The sequence below is a fragment of the Camponotus floridanus genome, unplaced genomic scaffold, assembly GCF_003227725.1.
Source record: "Camponotus floridanus strain SB8 unplaced genomic scaffold, Cflo_v7.5 scaffold9, whole genome shotgun sequence".
Classification (NCBI taxonomy): Eukaryota; Metazoa; Arthropoda; class Insecta; order Hymenoptera; family Formicidae; genus Camponotus; species Camponotus floridanus.
The window spans coordinates 726,601-745,769 of NW_020229860.1; the positions used below are offsets into that span (position 1 = coordinate 726,601).

At 32.4% G+C, this 19,169-nt stretch overlaps 2 protein-coding genes across 5 annotated transcripts; one reads left to right on the plus strand and one right to left on the minus strand.

Moving 5' to 3' along the window:
- Positions 1-1,442: 1,442 nt before the first annotated feature.
- LOC105259286 lies at positions 1,443-10,505 on the minus strand. 2 transcript variants are annotated; one of them, XM_011271145.2, is made up of 12 exons: positions 10,289-10,505; positions 8,964-9,553; positions 8,425-8,535; positions 8,094-8,344; positions 5,437-7,835; positions 5,077-5,206; positions 4,506-5,000; positions 4,273-4,422; positions 3,418-4,142; positions 2,759-3,154; positions 2,435-2,664; positions 1,443-2,060 (listed from the first exon to the last, which is right to left on the minus strand). In XM_011271145.2, the coding sequence occupies exons 1-12, from the start codon at positions 10,344-10,346 to the stop codon at positions 1,845-1,847; spliced, it is 5,751 nt and encodes a 1,916-aa protein (XP_011269447.2). In that variant the 5' UTR covers positions 10,347-10,505; the 3' UTR covers positions 1,443-1,844. The 2 variants fall into 2 exon arrangements, with proteins under 2 accessions (XP_011269447.2, XP_025270590.1); XM_025414805.1 differs by lacking the exons at positions 8,094-8,344; positions 8,964-9,553; positions 10,289-10,505 and having other exon boundaries at positions 8,425-8,482.
- Positions 10,506-11,044: 539 nt separating this feature from the next.
- Positions 11,045-18,569, plus strand: LOC105259285 (E3 ubiquitin-protein ligase Su(dx)). 3 transcript variants are annotated; one of them, XM_025414796.1, is made up of 12 exons: positions 11,045-11,782; positions 12,204-12,339; positions 13,071-13,499; positions 13,706-15,236; positions 15,319-15,550; positions 15,683-15,990; positions 16,072-16,314; positions 16,663-16,822; positions 16,959-17,233; positions 17,320-17,545; positions 17,736-17,832; positions 18,021-18,569. In XM_025414796.1, the coding sequence occupies exons 2-12, from the start codon at positions 12,282-12,284 to the stop codon at positions 18,191-18,193; spliced, it is 3,732 nt and encodes a 1,243-aa protein (XP_025270581.1). In that variant the 5' UTR covers positions 11,045-11,782; positions 12,204-12,281; the 3' UTR covers positions 18,194-18,569. The 3 variants fall into 3 exon arrangements, with proteins under 3 accessions (XP_025270581.1, XP_011269445.2, XP_011269446.2); XM_011271143.3 differs by having other exon boundaries at positions 11,045-11,681; XM_011271144.3 differs by having other exon boundaries at positions 11,045-11,669.
- Positions 18,570-19,169: the final 600 nt, after the last annotated feature.

Here is a 19,169-nt window from a genome sequence, read left to right on the forward strand (position 1 = left end):
ATTAGACATTATATATTTTTTTTCAAAAATCTGAATAAGAAATATTTTTAAAAAAGATATACTATTTTGTAATTATTTATAAGAACTATAATAAGTTGAAAAGATATTATCCATATGTCTATATTAAATATATTGCTAATATGTGAAGAAAATAATGATACAAAATGATTTAAAAAACATTTTAATTCCTATATATCAAGTATTCTATATAAAAAGTTGTAGCATATTAAAAGATATTTATCATGAAATTTTGCAATAATATCAGATTAAATTATAATATATCTCAATAGTTTATAATTTTTGTCTTATTGAGAACAATATAAAATTATTTAAACAAGATTACAGTTAAAAGCCTTAGTACATATAACTTCACTAACACTTTATACCTAGTGCAGCCCAGTACATTTTATATTCTATATTAATTGACTATGTATCAAAAGAGAGAAATCTCATTTACAAGTATATACAAAATATATGATTTCTATTGTAAATTGTTAAAAGAGCAAAAGTTATATTAAATTAATAGAGTTAAAAAATAAACTATACATATAAAAAAAATACTTATATATACATTTCTTTTTATATTAATATTTATAAAAAATACAATATTATTTGTACATTTGCTTATAAATATATTGTTATATTGCATATTAAAATGTCGGTCGAAATGAAAAAATCTGTTTCTATATAAAATTATAACATGTAATGAAAATGGATTCTACATATCTTGTCTTTCATATCAGTAAAATTTTATAGAAAATGTTTAAATCAACTCTAGAATAAAAAAAGAAAATATAAATCTTTTAAAATTAAATGAAACCGTTAATGCACAAAAATTATGCAGAATTGCAATAAAAAAGTATAAGAAATCATAATTATTTTTTAGCGAAGAATATTTAACAATAAAGCAGTAAAAATGTATCCTTAAATAGTTAATTATTTCCAAAAATATTGATTTTTTAAAAATATGAATTATGTTCGCATTAAAATAAATATTATTTTTAACAAAATCGTAGTTACACACATTGGAAATTTTGCTAATAACTCGATCATTTTATTTGCAACAATCTAACACAAATAAATTATAAAAGATTTATGAAAAAAATGTGAATATCTTTCCATAGTAGCGATTATTATGTTATATTTAATCGTTTAAATATAATTAAAAAAATTATAGATGAAAATTATTCATTATTAATAAAGATATTGTTATTATATGATACACATAATATGTACATAATAAAAGTTGTTAATTATATAAGCATATTAAACATTACGAGTATACACATGTAAAATTTGCATACAATAAATTTATAAATTGTTTCAAAAGTTATAATAAATTATTTTACAATTCAATTATATACAATTCAATTTTTTTTAATATACAATTCAATTTTTTAACAATTATAATATTAATAACGCAAAAATTGAGTCAACTTCGAAATAGATAAAAAATTTGATAATTTACAATATCTAACAGGTAATGTTAGATAATATTTAATTCAGTCTTCTCCATGTTGCGACATCGGTTTAGCTATTTGCAAAATATTTCATTTTTAGGATTTATACTTTGAAGAAAAATAAGTTCTCTATAATTTCGATAATTATGAATATGCTTGTTATATTTGTGGAATCAGACAATGGACGGTTATTTTAAAATACTTAATAATGGCAGAGAATATTTTAACTTTAATTATAGTATATACGATATGTATAATAAAGTTAACTGTATCTCTATGTGAAATTGAACTGTACTTCTATATTAGAACACCTGTCAATCGATAAATTGAAAGAAATTCTTATCTTTGGTTGTTAAAGAGATGAATTTGGCTCGTTTCTTGTTATTAGGTTGTGTCTTGACTATTTTTATTGCGATTGCGTAGCAATGATGCATCCGAAAGAGAGTAAGTACCGGGTTCAAATACCGGCGGATATTCTAAGCCAGGATAATCGGGTGGCGGAGACGTTGGCGGTGGTATATATGGTAACGTTGGAGGTGCCAACGAGCTCCTGCCAGAATTGGAAAAGCCTCTATGGCCAGATAAATATCCGCTACCATACTGTGGATAAAATTCATTGCATATATAGTAATTAAATTGTTTTTATTACATTTCTTATTTTTATCATTTCCCCTTGCACTATTATTTCATTATTTCATATTTGAACATGCATAGAAATGGAAAAACAAAAAAAAAGATGTAACATATGTTTATAATTTCATTTGATTAACTCTCTCCCATATATCATTTTGTCCTATTGTCTATATTATTATTTTACATTTTAATATATCGATTTTTGGTAACAAAAGTGTCTTGAAATAGAAGAATTATTAGCTTTTGTAATTGTATTATTAAAATGATATAGAAGAGATTGGGACAAGAGAGAAAATAAAAATAAAGAATAGCGATATATAAAAATAAAGAACTGTGCATACCTTTGATATATTAGATGATGTTGTTACGTCCGGGCTCCAGTCACTAACTGAACTGACAGAACTGAAACTTTGACTGAGTGTTTGGGAAGGACTATTGCCGCTAAAAGAACTGTGAGATTGACTGATTCCACTATCACCAGGACTCTGACTGCCAGAACGAGTGGATAATCGATGCTGCGATTGATTAGAACATTTGTCCCGAAATAGCGCTCTATGCAATCTCGGCGAGCCTGTTTATACACAATAGTAATAAAATTTAAAATCAGTTTGCATGAAAAGAAATCGTGTCATCATAATATCTTAATATTTAAAGAAATTGCTTGCCTAATATGGTTTTTTGGGCGTCTTTAGGAAGATCCAAACTACAAGGCTTCTGTTGTTTTGTACCGAATAAATTTTTTAGACGATTCCCCTTCTGCATTTGATCGTTCTTATCCAAGTGCATTTCAAACGCAGCTTTCATACCTTCTTGTTCAAAAGGTGAAGTCGTTATAGGTGGTGGTTGATATTGTGCAACGTTTTTCAAACGGTTCTGATCGTAATTCGAGCCTTTCTTATCGCCGCCGCGTCTTAATGAGTCTAGCCAGTGTTTATCGGAAGAATTATAATCGTGACGATTAGTGAGATTGAAACTTCCTTTTCGATTAATCGTTACATTATTTATGCGTTGTTGTGCCTCAAATGTGTGACTCGCGAGGTCGCTACTAGATCCAGAATAATCTAAATAAAAAAAGTCAAAATAGATTTAATATCAAATAATCATGATCAGTTGATAAATCATATGATTTCATTGAAACACTACAACTCCTATTTCCTTTGTAGCCATAACAAATTATGACGTCAGATGTGAGTTTATATAAATTTTTTTGTAATAGAACATAAAAAAATTACTTTATTTTGATAGATATAGTGTAAAAAAATTCTTTTTTGTTTCTAACATTTTATAAATCAACATAATTACAAGAAGTTATCCATAAGATTACCGTCATTTCTAACGTGTCGTTTCGGTACAGTCTTGAAATCCTCTATTACTGATGTACCGACATTTCTGGACGGAACACAATCGTGTGTCTGGTAGCTTTCGTGATTGGAAGATTGTACATGTGTATTATGTTCGTAATCTCTACTGTAACCCGGAGAATCATGCTTATTTGCTATAGGGCTACTCATTGGGTTTCTCCAATGATTCGAATCACCTGTATGTCTTGTCTGCTGAGCGTTCGCAAATTCTTGCGGTCTTCTCTTTTGCACAGACCCGGAGGGATCCCATATTTTTTTCTGTCCGACCGTATACTTGCCATAAGATTTATCGCTTACGCAATCTCCTTTGGTTTCAGATCGAGCAATAACTAAGCAATCCCCGGTGACTTGACGCACTGTATGCTCATGCGTATTCCTCGAGTGAGCATACATAGCGTTACTACTTCTCGATATTTCATCGTTAGTTTTGCCATAAATATAGCCAGTATCATTATTCAAAAATGTATCATTCAACTGTCTGATTTGCTCGCCGTATGCCGCGTTATTATTCAAGTTCCTATGTTCTACATGCACGTGATCACCGGTCAAAGGTGTCGCGCGTGGAGACAGCGATCTATTTATGGTACTTGACCGCTGTTGATCCTCATTCTGTTGAGATAACATAAATTCTTCCAACGTGATAAAGCTTTGCAAATCATCCGGTCTTCTATTACGGCTATCGATGGATCTATATATTATACACATATTATGTATTTATTTATTATACAATAAAATGTTGTAAGATATGTTATCCTCCGCATAGAGAAACGTTTTTCCGCAATATGATATCAAGGAAAAATAATATACATAAAAATTACCTATCCGTAGTACGCCGATAATCACCCATATCTTGATTGTTTGACGAGCTCGACATATCCATGGCACTTTGTGAGCCGCTTAATCCATAAAATGTGCTACCCGCGATAGTCATTTGCAAATCCGGAGAATTTGAATTGGAATCTTCTTTCCTATAAAACGATAAATATTATGTTTAAAGATATATATTTCTTGATATATACATAAGAGGCAATCTCGAGGATGTTATTTTTACTTTGGCGTCGATGTGGGAAGTACTCTTCTGTAACTTCTAAATTGCGCCGTTGGAACAGGCATATTTTGATTTCTGGCACCGAGAAACTTCAAATATTTTCTATCCAAGCTCGCCCCACTAATTTCATGGTCTTTAAATGATGCGATATCCTTTCGCACTACCTTTTTCAAAGAACCAAACGAATTCTTTTCTAGATTTGGTTTAGATTCCAAGGTGCATTTTATCTTGCTCTTGTGATTTTCGCTGTCGCTTTCGTCGGTTTCGCTGAAAAGTCCGATGGTTTGATTGTTGGTATCTGCACCCAGAGTGCCTTTACTGACCGCATCTAGCCACAGAATCAATGAATCTTCAGCATCGGCGGCAAAATAAAACACCGTCCCCGTATGATATACCTTAAAGGCATATTTCCTCGATTTTACTTCGGCTGCTGGTGATACGGTAAAACCCGTTAACACGATCAAGCAATCGGCTTTCGCACTGTCTTGTGTCTTAAATCTAAAAAATAAAATTAGTTCGATATTTCTTCGATATATAAAAGCTATCATAACACGTAATTGTCGAACAATTTTACCTGTACAATGATGAGCACTTTAGCACGAACCAAGCCCTTGCCCATGCGCCGCCTGCTCCTCTGCTTCGATATATCAGCCATCCTTCCAAATCACCACTACCAACATCTTTCACGGATACATTTCTCCTCTCTAAAAAGAGAAAAAGCGATATAGTTTTATATTCTTAAATAATTCAAAATATAAGATATAATTTTGAAAATGATATCACTTGTATCAAACTACAATATTATATTTAAATAAGGGACAATTTTGAGTGAATGTGTAGTATTTCAAAATTTTCAAAAATTTGGTTGATTGTATTATTGTCAAAATAAATCTGAGCAAAATCAATTGAAAAAGAAATCGTTAATAGTACTTACTTGCTAGCAACATATTACGTTTTCTGTTACTTCTCGGACTGCTATTAGATTTGCTCAAACTACTGTGTAAGCCAATACTTCTAGCTACCATCATAGCTCTATTAACAACACTTTTCTCGAAACTTTTATCTTTCTCTGATGATTTCGCCTTTAAATCCAATATCATTTGTTTCGAGTGTGTCGCACCATCAAGGCATTCGACATTGCGAGGAGAATGACCAGATTTATAACAGTCTGTTATAGATTGACTCGAACAAGCAAACTTTTCGATGAATGGCTCGTATTTTTCAAACGAATATTTATCTTCTCTCAATTGTTTGTTGGCATTTTCATTATATAACGAAGTATCGGATTGAGTAAATTTTTGATCATTTAAACTTGTAATTTGTCGTTCGATAAAATCAATTGAATTTTCTGTATTAACATCTGAAGAAGAATTTTCTCTATCTTGACAATCTGAATTGCTTCTGGTGTGATTCACAGATAAATTCAAGTTATCTACTTTTCTAAAGTCTCGTCTTATTTTGGGTCTTTCTGGAACTTGAGGTTTTTCCAAACTGTTCGGAATTTTTGAAGTAATATTTAATTTTAAGTCATTTGTGGCCACCGCCGCGTGTTTCGTGTAATACTTACGAGGCGGTGGTTCTGGCGGTGTTACATGAGATTTATTTTCAAGTTTTCTAACAGACTCGATCTTCGGTAATTCTATATAACGGCAAGATTGTATCATAGCTTGTGCCAAGGGCGATTCTGCAGATTTTATCTCTTTAATTTGTGGTTTTCCACTAATTTGCATTTTTGAAACATTCGGTAGATCGTCCTCGATAGAAGATTTGACGTTATTGCTTGGCGATATCCTTGTGTTGGTAGAATCTTCGTTCGATATCATCACGGAAGACTTTTTCTCAAGCAATTTTGCATGCTGAGTTAAGGCGCAATCAACTGTTTGCAAAATTCTGTCGAATTTTTGCAACGTCTCATCTCTTTCAATGCTGCTATTACTACTACTATTACTATTACTATTACTATTACTATTACTACTACTACTACTACTACTACTACTACTACTACTGTATGCTTCTTCACTATTTGACATTTCCGAGTTATTGCAAACGATATTCTCGCGACATTTGTCTGCCAAATTTATCGAACAAATAGCCCCAGAATGGAATTTGTTTATAACATCTTTTTCGCATTCGATACTTAACTCCGTGACAGAATGCTTCTCGTCACATGTATTCACATTTCCTTCGGCTATATTACAATCGATATTGCTTTGGTTTTTCTCTATACAATTATTATTAGGACTCGCGTCGTTTATAGTAATGCGTATAATATTCTTACGTGAATCTAATTCCTTAGGCACTCCGAAGACACTTGCTTGTTCCTCTGCGTTTTCATGCGCTATCTGTTTCTCGATATCGCTGATTTTTCGCGCGACATTCCCGCCGCATATTCTAGACATAGATGTTTCTTTATGTTCTCCATTCGTATTCTTCAATTTTTCATCAATAGCACTGTCGGTATACGTACAAACATCAGTCTTTGTTGAAGCACCACTTGGTACATTGTTCGAACAATGAACAGGTAAATCTAATTTACAAAATGGATTCTGCAAAAACGCTAATTTTCTATCCTCCTCCCTATCTTCAGTATCCGATAGATCGTATGCAGGCGTACTGTAGCTTTTATCTAATTTACCGCGTTCTTTAACATATCGTGCGCCGGTCTCTGTGTTATCCAGCGTGTTCTTATTAATATTACATGTATCTCCGATAAAATTATTACATTCATCCAAAGGCACGATTATATCACTTATATTATTGCTATCGTTGACATTATCCATCACTTGTTTCTTATTATTGCTATTTTTATTTGTAGCATTCGTGCCATCGTCACAACTTTGTGTAGGTGTAACTCTTTCCCTTACATTGTGAGTCGTTCTCTTCGCATCATCTGGATGAATGCTTTCAACGTCGGTCAACTTTTCTTCAAACTGCACCTTCTTATCGTCTGTTTGTTCATCAGTCTTTTTCCTCTTTTTCGTCGATTCTAATCCTAAACATGTTTGTGGTCGTATATTTACCACTGGTAATACATTATCTAGACCATGGGCGCAGGATGCCGCTTTGTCACGCAACTGAAAGGTCGTACTGTGCTCTTGCTTTAGCTCCTTCCAAAATTGCTCTATATCGATACCGTGTTTCGACGTAGGACTGGCACCCGTAATCGTAGCTCGTCTTTGGACTAAATTTCTCGGTTTCGCGGAATACAGACGGATAGAAAGAGGTGGTTCTACCTCGCTATCCGAATCGCTACTATCCGTGGCCATTGTGTCCAACATATTAACCGTATCTAAAATACTTGCCGGTTCCGGACTGGGATTCTTTGGCATATGTCTATGTAACAAAATATTTTAATTAGTATATAAAATATATTAACTAATATAAAAATAAATGTTTTTAGACTTAAATTCAAAATATAGAGGAAGCAATAACAAGATACATTTGTTAGATTAAAACTACATGCTACATATATATACATCACACACAATTTATGATGTAAACATGTATGTGTGTGCATATCAATGTTATTAAATAAAGAAAAGAATATTAGCAGCAAGTCACAATTAAAATACATGTAGAAAGACAGCTTACCTAGGTAATGGCATTGTAAAGTCAGGTATTGTTAATAATTCTGGTCTAGGGGATGGAAGATTATGTTGCCATCGTGTTGTGTAAGAGGTTTTTTTGTTACTTGGAAGTCTATATGGTTTTATATAAATTTGCCCATAAACTTTAGTATGCCTTGGCCTACGTTTTAGAGTCAAGAGGATTTCTGCTGGGCTCTCACGAAATAATTCAAGCAAGTTTTTTCTCTCCCAACCAACTACCGTTTGATAATTTACCTAACAAATTTACACATATGTATATATTTTACAATTAAACAATTTACCAAAATTTAATTGCAAAAATGGATTTTGCCTACCTGAACTATCTCATCACCTTCTTCCATTTTACCACATTGATGTGCAGCAGATCCAAACTTTATTTCAGCTATCTGATGTACTCCATGAAAAGATGGTAAGATATAAAAACCCTAAGAAATAACAGAAGAAAAAAGAATAAAGAGAATTTAATTTTTATAATTAAATAAAGAATATTATAAATATACAATATATGATATATTTGTATGAAAATTTATTAATTCAATAGAGGTATCTTGATCATGCTTACAAAGCAAATTATCTAGACAGGAAGTCACAGTCACAATATTATGACTTGTTTGATAGAGTTTTATCAATGCAGGATGTGATGGCCAAATCATTCTAGAGTTAATATGACTACTCAATAAGTAATCTAATTATTAAGAAAATTATTGTAGCCAGTATAATTATAAATAAATTATATAAAGTCTAGATACAAATATTTACAATATTTAATTTAAAATTAAATTAAATTTAAAGTATGAGAAGTTGATAACAATTGAGACTTAGCAATTGTATTATGTAATTATTGAAGACTTACCAAATCATCACCAGATTTCTTTTTTAATGTTGCTAGATCTAAACTGGCAGGTTGTAAAATCATAGGATCATCGGTATCTTGAATAATATAATCTGCTAATTTTGCCAATTGATCGCAAGTTGTTCTGATCTCTTCAATCGGTTTCTCAGCAAATCTATCCCTTTGTGCACATGTAGCCATTTCCAAAGATAGTTTCATCAATTCAGTTTTCTTGTCATTATATTCCAATTGACCACAGAATGGAGGACGATCGAGCCATCTTACTAAAGGTTTGACTGCCATCACAACTGATGCTACATCCGATAATGTTTGAGTTGTAACAGGCTTTGAATCAGTTTGACGAGACAATTCATTGTGTAAGCTGTGTGCCTGGCATGAAAGTCGCAGTGCCAGTAATTGCAGATTTTCTCTGTCCAATTCATAGTGAAAATTTCTCAAATATTCTACAGCCTCAAGTATAATTTCTTGATGCCCAAGTTTTAGTACACTCAAATGTTCCAAATCCTCTGGTTGTAAACTTAGTAATTGTTGTCCATTAACACTATGATTCATAAAACTATGGACATAGGGAAGTATGGAATTATCTAGACCTGTAACACAAAAAAAATAGCATTGATGGGCAACATTCCTGAGATGAGTCATAGGTAGTAATTATCTAGGATGATACTTCATTATTTTAATAACAAGGCAAGAAAGAGTTATACCGCATTGTAGATAAATATTAATACAATTAAGAATTTGAAAAATTATGTAAAATATGTATATAAAAATTATAATATAATCCTTAAAAATTATAATATAATCCTTTATTTATATATATTATTTTAAATAATTGTAAATATGATAAACTACAAAAAACAAAATTAGTACCAAATCTGTTTACAAGATAAATTACAGTAATCTGCAAAAATCAATTATTGTAAGAAAATGACATTCGTTGTCATTAATTAGAGATTCGTTTAATGAGTTAAATCTCAATCGATTATATTTCCTCGAGAGCACAGGAAATCATGCAAGAATTGCGCAACGAAGATCGAACAAACAAATGGATGAATGAATAAACGAATGAATGAACGAATGAGTGAATGAAAGCGGTCTTTTACACGCATTAATAAACCGATAGGCCGGAGGGAAGGGTGGAGAGGAGGGGGTGGAAGCGGGGGAGGGTATACGCGGAGAGAATGGATTTTCTCACGCACAAACACATATACACACATACGTATACGCGCATACAAAATTGAAGAATAGAATTCCGACATGTTTTTCACGGCATTACCCATTTTTCCCACAATCTCAAACGCGCTAATAAAATATTTCCGTCGCACCTTTCAGCCACTCGCACACCTGGTCCGTCTTCCACTCGGCTACATTGACATACGCCATGAGAGGGAGAAAGAGAGAACCGATCGTGTATCTCGCATGAGATAGGAAGGTTACGATACGTTCGCGGCCGTTCCGCTAATTTTCTCTCGTCTCGTCGATATGTAATTCAATTCTATTTTAACGATAAGAACACGAGCGCGCGTGTCAATATGACGCGCGCGCGATACACACTGACATACGCCGCGCAGTGACAGGAGAGTCGAGGGACAAAACTGCGCGCATGCGCCAAGCGTCAGGCCTCAGTAACGTATACATTTGACTCTACAATAAGGGTACCATTGCATGGAAAAGTAGAATCTTGATAAAAATAATATACACTTACCTTTTCTAATTATTTTATAATATCACTTTTTTTATCACTTGAGTAAATATCTATTCAGGTAAACAGGACAGGTAAAGTATCGTTCGATTAATCAATCGAAACAAAAAAAACCTTTGCTCCTTTTGTCATTGGTCAACCAAACATCTGTTTCACTCCGGATTTTTTTGAGAAAACCTTTGATATTGCATTTGTCATGTGATGAGTTTATTGGACGTATCGATTGGTTATCGGCTAGAGAACTTCTAGGAAGTTTCTCGCAATAGCCAATCAATAACATACATTACATTTGTCGTACGATGAATTTTTGACGTAGGAGTACAATCATGATAGCACGAATACCTAGACGCGATATACCCGATCTAAAAATGTCTTAACTTGAAGCGAGGACATTTCTGACGTTTCGGACATAAAATTCGTATCGAAAATCTTTAATTATAGAGAGAGAGATAGCGATTCACGCGACAGTTCTCTCTTTTTATCGTGACTTTTTCGATTAGAAGATTAAATCAGAATTCGTACGTATGGGACTTTGGTGTGGGTGGTTCTTTACATTTGGTGACTATCTTTATCTCTTTTCCAAAGATATATCCTGGATAGTAGTTGTCTTTATTTATATAAGCAAGAGACGTGAGTCTGCGACACGGCTTTTCGCGTGTGAATCAAACTCGCGGAAATTTTACGGATGGAAACATGAAGCATGCGTGTATCTAGCATTTCGAGAATCGCATTTCCGGCTGTTTAGCAACGGAATATTTTTTTAACGATAAAAGGAAAAAGAAACTGCGCGATTACTCTGCAGTCTTTCGCGCACGATACATAAAGAGACTCTACGTTTGACGTATGAAAAGATGGTGACCGATTGATATAGCGAGGTTTAATGATAACGCAAGTCCCGAGTGTTTCCATTAATTTTCGTCGCGATAAGATTGTCAGTCGAGCGAACGATGGACGACGGCAACTCGTCATTGGGGATATCGTGAACAGCCGGAGACGTCGTTTCGGTTCGTACATCGGTTAGTTCAGCTAATTACGAGCTATTTGTTCCTTCACTTGGGATTCTCTCTGCGCGAAGTATTCACGAGTGTTCATCGAGTGTGATAACATTTCAACGATCGTAAGATTAATGACGAATCATCGACGATTTTGTAATTTCTTATCCGCCCATGTAGATATATGTAAAGAAAGAATTAGTTTGTGCACGTTAATAATATCTGATGTCAAATTGTATACAAGTGTAGGAATGCGTTATAAGTTGTTTACGGATATTCTTCATAATACATTTATAGATTTGTTACAACAGCTCAATTTGGGCAAATATATTATATAATCGTTCGTTAAGATTGTATCGTTTTCCGAATTTATATAAAAATATTTACTTTATATAAAAATATTACCTTTTTTTGTTTTCCTTGATGGCAATTATTGTAATTATTTATATTGTTAATGTATAGAATCTCATATGATTGTAATAGAAAAATAATTCTAGAGTTAAGTCTATAAATTTTTTATTTATTAAATTTGTGTTTGTGTTGCAGATATTACAAGAGAGTAATTTGATAGAAAAATTATGAATCTTTTAAGATATTATTTTGAATTATAATTAACTTTGTACAATGTCCCATTGCGAAGAAGAAGCAGTATCACCTGGTTTTCACCAATTAAGTATCACAAGTAAGTAATCTGATATTTAGATAAAAAGCGATAAAAAGAGATACAAGACATGCATCTTACAACATTTATGAGCAAAATCTTATTTTCTAAAAGATAAATACATCTTTGTACAAAAATATATTTTTGAAAAACCAAGTAAGATTTTTGTGGTATTATTATAAAAGTATTATTATATTATTATTATTTTAATTATTATAGTGGTATTATTATATTACACATTACTCGCTTGTCTCAAATATTCTTATCATGTTATATCTTTGAACAAATATCTTCTTATCTATTCAGATATATATATTATTTGTAAGTTTTACATTGATATTAATTATCAATCAAATTGTTGAATCATCAAAATAAATGTTGCATTTAGCTATGATACTAATGTATAACAAATAGATTAATTTGTAAATAATGAATAATGGTCTCATCTTTTTTACTATATATAATACCTTACTATAATCTTCTATAATTATGTCAAAATGCTTATATTTTAGAAAAAAAAAATATATATATATATATATGTACAAAATTTAATATATGTACATATATTTTTTTCTTGTAAAAAAATAAAATTTTATGTTTTTAATTTTTTGTATTTTTATAATTCTTTTTTAATTATTTAAATTTTTTTTTGTTACAACTATAAATAAGAATATGAAATAAGCTGAATTGTAATAAGCAGAATTGACTGCTTTATCTATTACATTTAATAATGATATTTAATTTTATTTTAGTTGAAGCAGCAATATTAAGAAGTTCAACTTTCTTAAAGCCTAATCCATATATAGAGTTCTCAGTCGATGATAAAAGTCCTCGTAAAACAGAAGTATCAAAGTCTACGTATCAGCCAAAATGGAACGAAGAATTCACTATACTTGTCACGCCATATTCACAATTGCACTTTCGACTTCTTGACCATAGTACATTTCGCAAAGATACATTAATAGGAGAAAAACGGATAAGCCTATTCCAAGTGTTATCACATTATAATGGAAAATTAGAAAATTTGGAATTAACATTTGATTTAATGAGCGAAAGCAAACATGATTCTCAGTTATGTAAAGTTGGTGAATTGATTACAGTATTTGATGGACTTAGAATTGATACCACTAATGAGACACCAGTGAATGTTAATGAACCTCTCTGCCAAATACAATCAGATGGTAAGGAAAATTGTTTGTCATTAAAAATTATATTAATTAAGATATTAAATGAGATAATATTTAATCATAATTGTGAGATTGTGTACAGTAAAAGTGAGATATTTACATAAATCGAATATACAGTGCCACTAAATTATATCGCAATATTATTTTTTCTATTCTTTATTTCTATTCTTTACTACATATCAGATTGATTTTGATTTTAGGTGCCACAAATAATGATACGATGAATAACCGAAGCATTCTCAACGGTGGAGTCCGTGCGCGTATGAGATTGCATAGTTCAGATAGTCTCGCGCCGTCTATGTGTCGTTTGACAAATATTCATCTTAGTCCCAACTACAACAGTGGAAACAGTCAAACAAATAGTAATGCAGCAAATATTGGATCTTCTACCACAATAATTTCAAGCGTAGACGGCACATCGGGTAATAATGTTAGCAGCAGTAGCAGTCTCTCTGCAAATACTTTAATGAACGGGCACGCGATTCCAATAGTTGATAAATCTATGATGTCCCCGGGAAATCGGCATGCCGCAAACATACGAACTTTCGCAGGTAGATTGACTATTAAAGATCAATCTCCGGCGTCGGCTAATTCGCCGGAAGGCCGAGTATACAGGCGAGGCAGTTATGGCAATCCGGTGGAGCAACAATCCACGATGGCCAAGTTGGATCTACGTAGTATGCCTCGATCAGAACAATCCTCTTCGATGATTCCCGGACAGCAAACATGTGCGGCGGATGTTCGAGGCATTTTGCGACAAGATCAGCCGATAGATAGTTCAGGTGCTGCTCAAACAGATCTGAACGTGTCTTTGCATGCAGATGCACGCAATAGCGGTGGTGCTTTACGAATAGAACAACCGACTTCACCAGACGGTCGTGTAATTACACGATCGGAACACGCACTACGAATAGAACAACCGGTTGTCGAGACACGAACACCGGAACACACTCTACGAATCGAACAACCGACAATTGTCACAACTCTAGCAGATGGTCGTGTATTAACACGATCGGAACAATCGACGAGCGGCAACCACCTAACAGACGATTTACGCGAAACTAGACAACCTACAGAACAGCCTACGAATATTCGACGGATGAGTATGACGAATGAAGATCTACGTGCGATAAGACAACCGGAACAATCCATCGCGAGCAGCATTCGTGTATCCGAGGATATGCGTGGGATGAGACAGCAGACTGAACAATCAGCTAATAACCTTCGTTTAAACGAAGATTCGCGAGGAATAAGGCAATCCGAGCAATCTGTTCGTACGGTCGAAGATCTACGCGCGGCGAGGCAACAACCTACGGAACAGTCTACAAGCGTTCGTCTGCAGGAAGATTTACGAATTCCTCGCGCGGAACAATCGTTAAATGCAGATCTACGTGTTTCGCTTCCTCGTCCACAAAATGCGAATATTCTGCCGACAGACGGTCATCGTACCGCATCATCCGTCTCTCGATCGGAACAGTCAGCGATGTTTTCCTTACCCGACGGACGGACTATTTCTATCGCGGAACACATGCCCTCTCCTGCCGTGCCACCAGATCCTCGTTCTGGTGCATCGCGAATTCCGCAGACTGCGGTTCCTTTGCCGAGTCAACCTATGGCTGTACCCGCGACAGCGCAATCAGGATCCTCGGTACTACTCGCTGAAGATGTTAATCATTCCGAAGAACCCTTGCCGCCTGGTTGGGAAATGAGATATGATTTATATGGAAGAAGGTAAAATATATATTGATTAGTATCTTTTTTTTGAGCAATATTTATCTATCATGTTTTTTTCTCTTTGTGTTATTATTATTAGATATTACGTCGATCATAATACTCGAAGTACGTCTTGGGAGAGACCCCAGCCTTTGCCTCCTGGATGGGAAGTTCGTCGCGATCCAAGAGGTAGAATTTATTACGTCGATCATAATACGAGAAGTACCACATGGCAGAGACCAAATACAGAGAGATTACAGCATTTCCAACATTGGCAAGGTGAAAGACAATATGTCGTTCAACAAGGCAATCAAAGGTTTCTTTATCCCCAGGTAAATATGAATTGATTAACTTAAAATAATAAATAAAATTCTTTAAATATAACTTTAGAGCAAGAGAAAAAGATTTAAGTTTTATATTAAAAAATTGAACTAATTAAAATTATTATAAAATTATTATTGTAGGCTCATGGAAATCAAGTTGCTGCGGGTCCGTCGACGTCCGCGGCCGATGATGACGATGCTTTGGGACCATTACCGGCTGGTTGGGAAAGACGAAAGCAACCAGAGGGTAGAGTTTATTATGTAAATCATAAAAATAGGACCACACAATGGGAAGATCCTCGAACGCAGGGTCAGGAAACTGGAATGGATGAACCACCATTACCAGATGGCTGGGAAATACGATTAACAGAAGATGGGGTTCGTTATTTCGTTGATCATAACACCCGAACAACAACGTTTCAAGATCCAAGACCTGGTGCACCTAAAGGGTTTGTGTTATTGAAATATATTATATCAAATTGACACTCTATTCAGTAAATTATCATATATTTTGTTCTTTTCTCGTGTAGCCCTAAAGGTGTATATCGTGTTCCTCGAGCATATGAAAGATCATTCCGATGGAAACTGTCTCAGTTCCGGTTCTTATGTCAAACTAACGCGCTGCCTAATCATATTAAAATTAGCGTTAGTCGGCAGACATTGTTTGAGGATTCTTATCATCAAATAATGAATGCAGAAGCTTTTGCACTAAGACGGCGATTATACATAATATTTAAAGGAGAAGAAGGTCTGGACTATGGAGGTGTATCTAGGTAAGTAATATATGCAAAAAATTTATACAATCGACTTTTTTATTTTAAAATTGTCTTGTATTTTCATATATTCCAATATCGTATATATCCAGAATGAAAATATTGTTTTTTATTGGCTTTTTTTTACTTTGATATCTAACGCATCTTACATAGCAAATGTTTGAAAAATGAAGAATAATAGTTTAAAGAAGAATGTCTAATTTGACATAAAAGAAAATAGAAAAATGCTTAAAGAAATCAACTATGCAATGATTTTTTATCATACACTAATATATAAAAAAATTCTCTTGTAACACTTATTACTTGGCTTCTATTGTAAGAGAAATTAAACATTTATGTGATTTTCAGAGAATGGTTTTTCCTACTGAGCCACGAAGTTTTGAATCCGATGTACTGCCTATTCGAATATGCCAATAAAAGCAATTATAGTTTGCAAATAAATCCAGCTTCGTATGTCAATCCTGATCATTTGCAATATTTCAAATTTATTGGCAGATTTATTGCAATGGTATGATCTCTTATTTCAGATAACGATCTATATCTCTTTTGAGATTTTTATTATTTGTAGATAATGATTAAGTTTTATCTATATATGCCACTTTAAACAAAAACAATTGCATGAAAACATTATTTTATCTTTTCAGGCTCTTTATCATGGCCGATTCATATATAGCGGATTTACAATGCCGTTTTACAAACGCATGTTAAATAAAAAATTAGTTATGAAAGATATAGAATCCATTGATCCAGAATTTTATAAATCTCTCGTATGGATTAAGGAAAACAATATTGATGAGTGCGGCCTAGAATTATATTATAGTGTGGATTTTGAGATTCTTGGTCAAGTAATACATCACGAGTTAAAGGATGGTGGTGATAAAGTTAGAGTAGGTGAAGACAATAAAGAAGAATATATCAGGTATAATTTCTTTTCAACAATAGATTATTGCAACTGTATATCTGCAAGGAAGCAAAGTTTTAATCTTGAATTTATATCCTCAATAGGTTAATGACAGAATGGAGAATGACAAGGGGCATAGAGGAACAGACAAAAGCATTTTTAGAAGGCTTTAATTCAGTTGTACCTCTTGAATGGCTCAAATATTTTGATGAACGCGAGTTAGAACTTATGCTTTGTGGGATGCAGGAAATAGATGTAGAAGACTGGCAACGCAATACTATTTATAGACATTATACTCGTAATAGTAAACAGATCCTGTGGTTCTGGCAGGTTTGTTAAGTATTTTTGTCTTATTTTAATCGAATGGGGTAGAAAAATTATTTTGCAACAAAAATTTATATTGCTTACAATATTATAATTCAATATAACTGCAGTGAGAAATCTTAATGCTATAATATAAAATCTTTCATAACAATTATTACTCAATATTAAGTTTAAATGTTTGCTATTTGTATTTCAGTTTGTAACAAGAACAGATAGTGAGAAAAGGGCTAGATTACTGCAATTTGTAACTGGTACTTGCCGTGTGCCTGTTGGTGGATTTGCCGAACTAATGGGTAAGAGATAAAAATTGCTTTTTTGTTATGAAAATAAGAAATAGATCGACGCGTCTTGATATAATTTTATAAATTATTTTATAAAATTTAATGGGAAAATTGATACAGAGATTATCAATTAAAAATATTATCAGTAAATGAAGTTATTTCGTGATTAAAATAATAATTGTTATCATGTTATATTACAGGAAGCAATGGTCCACAAAGATTTTGTATAGAAAAATTTGGAAAGGATACATGGCTGCCAAGATCACATACTTGTTTCAACAGATTAGATTTGCCACCCTACAAAAGTTACGACCAATTAGTGGAGAAATTAAATTATGCAATTGAAGAAACAGAAGGTTTTGGCCAAGAATAATTATAATAATGCTAATTAATAATATATAATAGGTATGCTACATATTATGTATATGAATAGTGGATGATGCAAACAAAATTTAGAATAGTGCTATAAACCAATGGTGAAATGGAGTTTATGCTACATCTGAAATTTGTCGGGAATAACTGTTATTAACAGTGTAAAAGTTGCAAATAATTAAAACTGTTTATATGTTGCTCGAAAAATTTGTATGAGGCATCATAATAATTACATGCAAAGATAACATAGTGATCTAAAGTAATATCAGTTTATTTCAATTTATTTCATATCTTATTGACATTTTTTACTTGTAATTCATGAAAATGACATAAAACGTTAATAAGACATGAAATTTAATAAAATTCATAATACATACATGTATATGTATATATGTATGTGCATACATATGTATATATAAATATAATAGACAAAGTTAGATGAGAATATGTATAATTTGTTTTTTTTTGTAGCATATGAACGCATGAACCAAAAAAATTATTTCAACGTTTTAAAAAAAAGATTTATCTTTATTAAAGAAAATATGTTTAAAAATGTTGCATCTAATTTATATAATGCAACTTATGTATTTGTGTCTGTTATAATTTACCAATCATAATAATTCTATATTAAAAAAAAACAATTTAAATTTATATATTATAGATTATTAATATACTTTTTATTATATTTTAATATATTTTAAAGCCTAAATAGATATAGATTTCGCGAAAATTTTTCTCTTTCATAATATATACTGTAAATATTAAATTTATAAATAATTAAAACACATTATAGATGATTAACAATTTTATCCTGGGAAGTCACCTAGTAAAGTGGCAGTAATTATCTTTTCTATATAGCAGATATTAAAATTATATCTATTCAGATAGATAATAGATATCTGCTACATTTAAATAGTCAACCAGAAAAAAATCACTTTTATCATTTAGTGTTTGTCGTACATACTCAATCTTAGTGT

Bases quoted from the DNA above. Each gene is read 5' to 3' on its own strand.
- LOC105259286 (XM_011271145.2), bottom strand. From the start codon at position 10,346: ATGGCGTATGTCAATGTAGCCGAGTGGAAGACGGACCAGGTGTGCGAG. The intron at 5,001-5,076 runs GTAAAATTGTTC...TTTATTTTTTAG, and splicing joins AAGTGCTCATCATTGTACAG to ATTTAAGACACAAGACAGTG. The intron at 4,423-4,505 runs GTAAAAATAACA...ATCGTTTTATAG, and splicing joins CTTCCCACATCGACGCCAAA to GAAAGAAGATTCCAATTCAA.
- LOC105259285 (XM_025414796.1), top strand. From the start codon at position 12,282: ATGTCCCATTGCGAAGAAGAAGCAGTATCACCTGGTTTTCACCAATTA. The intron at 15,991-16,071 runs GTTTGTGTTATT...TTTCTCGTGTAG, and splicing joins AGACCTGGTGCACCTAAAGG to CCCTAAAGGTGTATATCGTG. The intron at 17,833-18,020 runs GTAAGAGATAAA...GTTATATTACAG, and splicing joins TGGATTTGCCGAACTAATGG to GAAGCAATGGTCCACAAAGA.